Source organism: Thunnus maccoyii, chromosome 9 (assembly GCF_910596095.1).
Source record: "Thunnus maccoyii chromosome 9, fThuMac1.1, whole genome shotgun sequence".
NCBI classification, from domain to species: domain Eukaryota; kingdom Metazoa; phylum Chordata; class Actinopteri; order Scombriformes; family Scombridae; genus Thunnus; species Thunnus maccoyii.
In genome coordinates this window covers 321,938-330,000 of record NC_056541.1, presented here as the reverse complement: position 1 = coordinate 330,000, position 8,063 = coordinate 321,938, and the positions used below count along the sequence as shown (strand labels likewise).

Below are 8,063 nucleotides of genomic sequence, written 5' to 3'. Positions count from 1 at the left end.
CATGTTTAACTGAGTATCAGGATGAAACTTCAGACTCTGCTTCACTAAAAAAGCTCCAGAGTTAAAACAGAGAAACGAGACTCAAACCCTTCGAGGACTCTTCAACTCAGGTCTGAGACCAACCCAGTAGAGACTCAGGCAGCCCTGAGACCACCCCCTATGAGCCCAGACCCTGAGAACACCCCCCTACGAGCCCAGACCCTGAGAACACCTTCTACGAGCCCAGACCCTGAGAACACCTTCTACGAGCCCAGACCCTGAGAACACCCCCCTACAAGCCCAGACCCTGAGAACACCTTCTACGAGCCCAGACCCTGAGACCACCAGCCTACGAGCCCAGACCCTGAGAACACCACCCTATGAGCCCAGACCCTGAGAAGACCCCCCTACGAGCCCAGACCCTGAGAACACCCCCCTACGAGCCCAGACCCTGAGACCACCAGCCTACGAGCCCAGACCCTGAGACCATTACCCTACGAGCCCAGACCCTGAGTACACCCCCCTATGAGCCCAGACCCTGAGAACACCCCCCTACGAGCCCAGACCCTGAGAACACCACCCTATGAGCCCAGACCCTGAGAACACCCCCCTACGAGCCCAGACCCTGAGAACACCCCCCTACGAGCCCAGACCCTGAGACCACCAGCCTACGAGCCCAGACCCTGAGAACACCCCCCTACGAGCCCAGACCCTGAGAACACCCCCCTACGAGCCCAGACCCTGAGAACACCACCCTATGAGCCCAGACCCTGAGACGACCCCCCTACGAGCCCAGACCCTGAGACCATCACCCTATGAACCCAGACCCTGAGAACACCCCCCTATGAGCCCAGACCCTGAGAACACCCCCCTACGAGCCCAGACCCTGAGACCACCAGCCTACGAGCCCAGACCCTGAGAACACCCCCCTATGAGCCCAGACCCTGAGAACACCCCCCTACGAGCCCAGACCCTGAGAACACCACCCTATGAGCCCAGACCCTGAGAACACCCTCCTATGAGCCCAGACCCTGAGAACACCCTCGTATGAGCCCATACCCTGAGACCACCAGCCTACGAGCCCAGACCCTGAGAACACCCCCCTATGAGCCCAGACCCTGAGAACACCCCCCTACGAGCCCAGACCCTGAGAACACCACCCTATGAGCCCAGACCCTGAGAACACCACCCTATGAGCCCAGACCCTGAGAAGACCCCCCTATGAGCCCAGACCCTGAGAACACCCCCCTACAAGCCCAGACCCTGAGAACACCCCCCTACAAGCCCAGACCCTGAGACCATCACCCTATGAGCCCAGACCCTGAGAACACCCCCCTATGAGCACCACCCTATGAGCCCAGACCCTGAGAACACCCCCCTACGAGCCCAGACGCTGAGACCATTACCCTACGAGCCCAGACCCTGAGACGACCCCCCTACGAGCCCAGACCCTGAGAATAAAGGAGGACGCAGCCAACAGAGACTTGAGCTTCAGCAGATGAGGGAGCAACTCCAGCAGAAGAGCTGTCATGTATGTCCGCCCAGCTTCACGCATGATGATCCCAACACTCCCCCGCCCCCGTCCCCCCCCACCACTGCTGTCCCAACACCTGAACAAGGCTGGAATAAGAACATTTGCTAAAACACTGAAGGATGTTTCATGAACAACTGCTGTTCCCTGGAACTACACACCACCCAGATACCAACAAGATAGTCAGAGGAACTCTACCTCCCATCTCCCTGTAGCTCCACGCCCCCCTGCAGCACTCCGTCCCCATCCTATATCCCACCTACCTGTCTGTGTGTCACCTGTCTGTGTGTCACCTGTCTCACCTGTCTCACTCTTCAGCCTCCTCAGACTGTCTGTCTCTGTCTGCAGTCTGAGCAGAGAATCAGTGAAACCAGCAGAGAACTTCAGGACACCTGAGTGACTGTCAGTCAACACCTGCACAGGTAGAAAGACACTCGTTACAGTTACACACATTTTATTTCTGTTTTGTTTTATTTTCGTTTGTTTTCTTGCTTTCTTTTTAATTACTTTACTTTTCTTATTTGATTTAATTTAATTAGTCACACCTGTATGATGTGGCTCTGCTCGCTCTGCAGTCTGTCCAATCGTTGGTCCAGAACACCTTGACCTCTTTTCAGTGAATCAGCTTCCAGCCTCAGGTTGTGGGCGTGGCCTGATAACACCTTCAGCTCCTCGGCCAGCTTCTGGGCCAATCCCCTCTCCTGCCAGTCGCCCGCGTTGTGATTGGTCAGCGCTCGGAGCAGCGAGCTCTGCAGCGCCTCCCAACGCAGAAAGTGCTCGCTGTGGTCTGGACAGTTCGGGTCCAGGAAGATGCTGATTGGCTCGCCGTCTGCAACACGCGACACTGTCACCAAGGCGCCAGACTCTCTGGGATTGGTCGAGATGATGGGAGAGGAGGAAGAGACTCCGCCCCTGTAACCATGACAATAGTGAACCCCAGAGACAGGCAGACAGACAGGCAGACAGACAGACAGGAAGACAGGCAGACAGACAGACAGACAGACAGACAGAGAGACAGACAGACAGACAGAGAGACAGACAGACAGACAGACAGGAAGACAGGCATACAGACAGACAGACAGACAGACAGAGAGACAGACAGACAGACAGAGAGACAGACAGACAGGAAGACAGGCAGACAGACAGGTGTATCTACCTGTTGATGAAGGGTAGAGGATAGTGGTTCAGGTACAGGATGGTGACTGTTGCTGTGACGACTGCTGCCACAACAACCAACACGATGACTGACCAATACAGGACGCTGCAGCATTTCTGTACACACACACACACACACACACACACACACACGCATTATTAAGGGCAGGGTCTGTCGGGGTCTGTTGGGGTCTGTCGGGGTCTGTCGGGGTCTGCTGGGGTCTGTCGGGGTCTGCTGGGGTCTGCTGGGGTCTGTCGGGATCTGTCGGGGTCTGCTGGGGTCTGTCGGGGTCTGTCGGGGTCTGCTGGGGTCTCTTGGGGTCTGTCGGGGTCTGCTGGGGTCTGTCGGGGTCTCTTGGGGTCTGTCGGGGTCTGCTGGGGTCTCTTGGGGTCTGTCGGGGTCTGCTGGGGTCTGTCGGGGTCTCTTGGGGTCTGTCGGGGTCTGCTGGGGTCTGTCGGGGTCTCTTGGGGTCTGTCGGGGTCTGCTGGGGTCTGTTGTGGTCTGTCGGGGTCTGCTGGACTTGTGTTGAGCTGTTTAACAGGAATCTGGATGTGAAGCAACATGCTGCTGATCAATAGATCAATAATTATAATCGAATAATATAGTATTGAAGTATTTTTAGAAGCTTGTATTGATGTACTTTTACTTCAGTAAACATTTGAAAGCAGTACAGTACCTGAGTACTTCTTCTAACTGTGTATTACTGCAGTACAGTACCTGAGTACTTCTTCTAACTGTGTATTACTGCAGTACAGTACCTGAGTACTTCTTCTAACTGTGTATTACTATGGTACAGTACCTGAGTACTTCTTCTAACTGTGTATTACTGCAGTACAGTACCTGAGTACTTCTTCTAACTGTGTATTACTATGGTACAGTACCTGAGTACTTCTTCTAACTGTGTATTACTGCAGTACAGTACCTGAGTACTTCTTCTAAGTGTGTATTACTGCAGTACAGTACCTGAGTACTTCTTCTAAGTGTGTATTACTGCAGTACAGTACCTGAGTACTTCTTCTAAGTGTGTATTACTGCAGTACAGTACCTGAGTACTTCTTCTAAGTGTGTATTACTGCAGTATGTAGTTTAAAAGTCTTAACTGTGGTGTTTGTCAGCCCTGAGCTCTGTCTGTCAGGCTGCAGGTGTCGGTGAAGGCGACAGCTGCTGCAGATTAAACTCTCTAATCTGACAGATTAACTGCAGATTAACAGGATTTAACTCTGTGTGTCTGTTGTGATTCGTCGTTTCTTCACCTGCAGATCTGAACTCTGATTACAGCAAAAAAAACATCTTCAATGTTCATTTGGGCTCCTGAATGTTGTTTAAAACACCTGAAAAACTGTGAATTTGTCCTTTAATTTTCTAACTGAACATGATTGTTTGGATGCAGACGATCATATATATATATATATATATATACACACATATATATATGTACACACACACACACATACACACACACACACACACATATATATATATGTACATAATGTATAATATTATATAATATTACTGTTACTACTCGCCAGAGCAGAAACATGTTCAACTGAAGAAGAACTTCATGTGTTCACGTCAGCAACAATATGAACACACGTCATGTCTAACAGTGTGAATCACCTGAGTATCTGATCGGATCTATTGATCCAGTGATCAGGATGATGATTCCATCAATGCAGCGACAGAAAGCTGCACTTACTAAAATTAAACAGTCCAGTCGAAGTTAAGTGGAGAACAGAAACAGCCCAGAACAGTCGAAGGGAAAACGAGAACAAACCTGCTGATGAAACTATAAAGAATATAAAGAGTTTTTACCAAAGAGGATAAAACTGCTGCAACAAGGCGAGAGACGGTTTCAGGTCATATGACATGAGGCGGCCTACAGGTTATATGACATGAGGCGGCCTACAGGTTATATGACATGAGGCGGCCTACAGGTTATATGACATGAGGCGGACGCGGCCTACAGGTTATATGACATGAGGCGGACGCGGCCTACAGGTTATATGACATGAGGCGGACGCGGCCTACAGGTTATATGACATGAGGCGGACGCGTCCTACAGGTCATATGACATGAGGCGGACGCGGCCTACAGGTTATATGACATGAGGCGGACGCGGCCTACAGGTTATATGACATGAGGCGGACGCGGCCTACAGGTTATATGACATGAGGCGGACGCGGCCTACAGGTTATATGACATGAGGCGGACGCGTCCTACAGGTCATATGACATGAGGCGGACGCAGCCTACAGGTTATATGACATGAGGCGGACGCGGCCTACAGGTTAGAGAGATCAGTGACTGCTGCTTTATTATCGGCAGGCTCCATAATAACCAACTAACCAGATACATAATCATCTCATCTTTGACTCGTTTCCTCTTCAGCAGGATGTTCGTTAGATTTATAAACATCATTGAAAGTTAAACATTAAGAAGTTGCAGATGAAGAAACTGGAGAAGAACATATAATATATTTATAATGATATGATTGGCTGAGAGGGGAACGCACCCAGCTGCTCTCAACCTGCACAGGTGATCTGAATAATCCTCCAATCAGCCCAGAGGATTTCGACATGCAACTATATGAACTGGGAACATGACAGCAATGACTGCTACAACTGGAAGCTGTTTCCACTGTATAAAGTTTAATGGTTTGGACTTTATTTGGCACTTTTATTTCTTACATTATAAATGTGAAGCTTTTAAATAAAAGGGTGATAAAATAAAATGGAGATTAACTGTGATATGTATTTTTTTCCATCTCATGTTTCTGAACATGGACGTGGCGAGGATCACGGCACGGAGCGAGCTAGTTCTGTGGTGTGAGTTGCCATGGTAACTGAGCAGGAGTGAGATTTATGGGAATAAGGCAGACTTTCCCTTTATCCGTCATGATGGAATATTCCTGGTCATGTGACACCTGTCATATGTAAACACCTGAACATCAGCAGCCAGGATCCACCTCAGATGCATCATCCAATCAGAATCAGCTGTAGAACTCTGACCTCACAGTGGGCGTGGCCTAACTAGCAGCTAGTAGCTAACAGGTGTTACCTTGTGTTTGATTGGTCGCTTGCTGTCCAGCTCAGAGCTGCTGTTGTTCATGATGGTCCACCGGTCGTTCAGCATCATCCTGAAACACACACACACCTGACACAGGTGAGCTACCTGCGGCCCGCAAAGACTCATGGGAGCTGTAGTTGTTCTATCTGTTCCCGTGTTTATCTTTGTCACAGTTCAGCAGAAGATCTCCATCGATCAGATGATCAATTATGTCACAAACATCAGAGCCTCAAACTGTTTATACTGTGAATATTTACCCATAATCCCCCTGACCTCCTCAAGGACCTCTAAAACCTCCTCAAGAACCTCTAAAACCTCCTCAAGGACCTCTAAAACCTCCTCAAGAACCTCTAAAACCTCCTCAAGAACCTCTAAAACCTCCTCAAGAACCTCTCTCTATAATTCTGTGTTTTGAGATGTATTTGTATCTGGAAAGTAACTGAGTACATTTACTCAAGTACTGTATTTAAGTACAGTTTAGAGGTACTTGTACTTTACTTGAGTATTTCGTTGTGATGCTACTTTCTACATTTCAGAGGGAAATATTGTACTTTCTACTCCACTACATTTATTTGACAGCTTTAGTTACTTTTCAGATGAAGATTTGACACAATGGATAATATAACAAGCTTTTAAAATACAACACATTGTTAAAGATGAAACCAGTGGTTTCCAACCTTTTTGGCTTTTGACGTCTTACAAAAAGCAGTGTGTAGTCGGGGTCACATTTCACATGTCTATGAGTTGTTAACAGCTCCACCAAATAGTGATTTTTCCCTCTAAACTTCTCACATGCTTTCATTTCAATAAATGTTCAAATGATCCAATATTTCAGCAAAAATCAAAGATTAGAGAAAAAGTCCAAAAACTGAAAACAGATTTGTGTATCAGAACTTTGTTTTTTCTTCTTTCCTCTCCCATTAATCATCTCACCACCCCTCAGATTTATCTGCTGACCCTTTGGAGGGGCCCGACCCCTAGGTTGGGAACCACTGGACTAAACTAGCTAACTGTATATAAAGTAGTGTAAACTAGCTCCACCTCCAGCAGCTACAACAGTAACATGCTGCTCTAACACTGATGCTTCACTATTAATAATCTAATGATGTCATATATAATAATATATCAGTCAGAGGGACCAAACCACTACTTTTACTGCAATACTTTAACTACATCAAGCTCATAATACTTATGTACTTTTACTGCAATACTTTAACTACATCAAGCTCATAATACTTATGTACTTTTACTGCAATACTTTAACTACATCAAGCTCATAATACTTATGTACTTTTACTGTAGGAGGAGTTTTCATGCAGTACTTTTACTAGTAATGGAGTATTTGTTGCTGTATTAGTACTTTTACTGCAGTGAAGTATCTGAGTTGTGCTGATTTGCAGAGTTTAACAGGATTAAACAGCAGCTGTTCTGAACGTCTGTTTCTGTCAGACTCACTTTAGATAAACTGATGAACTGAAACATTAAATTAACTGTTTAAACTCTAATTAACTTTATTACAGCAATAAAATCAATAAAAACGTTTGATCACATTAAACCAGATTATTGTTGTTCAACATAAAACTAATAACTAACGTTCTGTAACATTCCAACAACGTTTATCTGCTGCTGCTGAAACTGTTGAAACGTGTTTCAACAACTACACATAAAAATCTAATAAAATAAGAAACATTTACAACCATCTGCTAAGGAAGACCATGTGATATGACTGAAAGCTCCAGAACAGCTGATGAGTATTGTGTCATCAGTAATTAATGTTCCAGTGAAGCTCCGACTGTAACAGGAAGTTATTTAAAGCTGCAGCTACGTCACTATTGATCTCTGACATCGGTGTAATAATCAATAAAGTTACCTCTCAGTCTTCAGATCGATGAGCTCAAACCGCTGACGGATGAAATGAAACTTGCATCCTGACTTCAGATCGTCATGGAAACGCAGCAGAGCATCAACTGAGAGCGAGGCGGCCTGCTGCGATAATCTGAGCAGATTAACTGCAGATTAACACGCTGACGGCTGCAGGCTGCAGTTCATCACGTACATTCAGCCAATACCAGCACAGTGGTTCCCAACCTGGGGGTCGGGACCCCCACAAGGGGTCGCTAGATTAATTAAAGGGGTCATGAGATGACAGCAAACAGAAAAAAACATATTTTAAACACAAAATTCGGGGTTTTTCTTCAAGCTGTCTTCTAATTTTTGCTTTATTTCTTGTGAATTGAATTGTTCTTTATTGTTCTTTATTGTTCTTTACTGTTCTTTATTGTTCTTTATTGTTCTTTATTGTTCTTTACTGTTCTTTATTGTTCTTTATTGT

At 46.5% G+C, this 8,063-nt stretch overlaps 1 protein-coding gene across 1 annotated transcript in view; it reads right to left on the bottom strand.

The window, feature by feature from the left end:
- LOC121903576 (fibrinogen C domain-containing protein 1-like) overlaps positions 1–7,672 on the bottom strand; it is a 14,086-nt gene extending 6,414 nt beyond the window's left edge. The window contains exons 1-5 of the mRNA XM_042420735.1: positions 7,602–7,672; positions 5,723–5,801; positions 2,667–2,782; positions 2,056–2,422; positions 1,813–1,924 (exon numbers count right to left, since the gene is read on the bottom strand). Of these exons, the coding sequence (XP_042276669.1) occupies positions 1,813–1,924; positions 2,056–2,422; positions 2,667–2,782; positions 5,723–5,800 (673 nt within the window). The 5' untranslated portion in view covers position 5,801; positions 7,602–7,672. The remainder of the gene's footprint in view (positions 1–1,812; positions 1,925–2,055; positions 2,423–2,666; positions 2,783–5,722; positions 5,802–7,601) is intronic.
- Between the last annotated feature and the right edge of the window lie 391 nt (positions 7,673–8,063).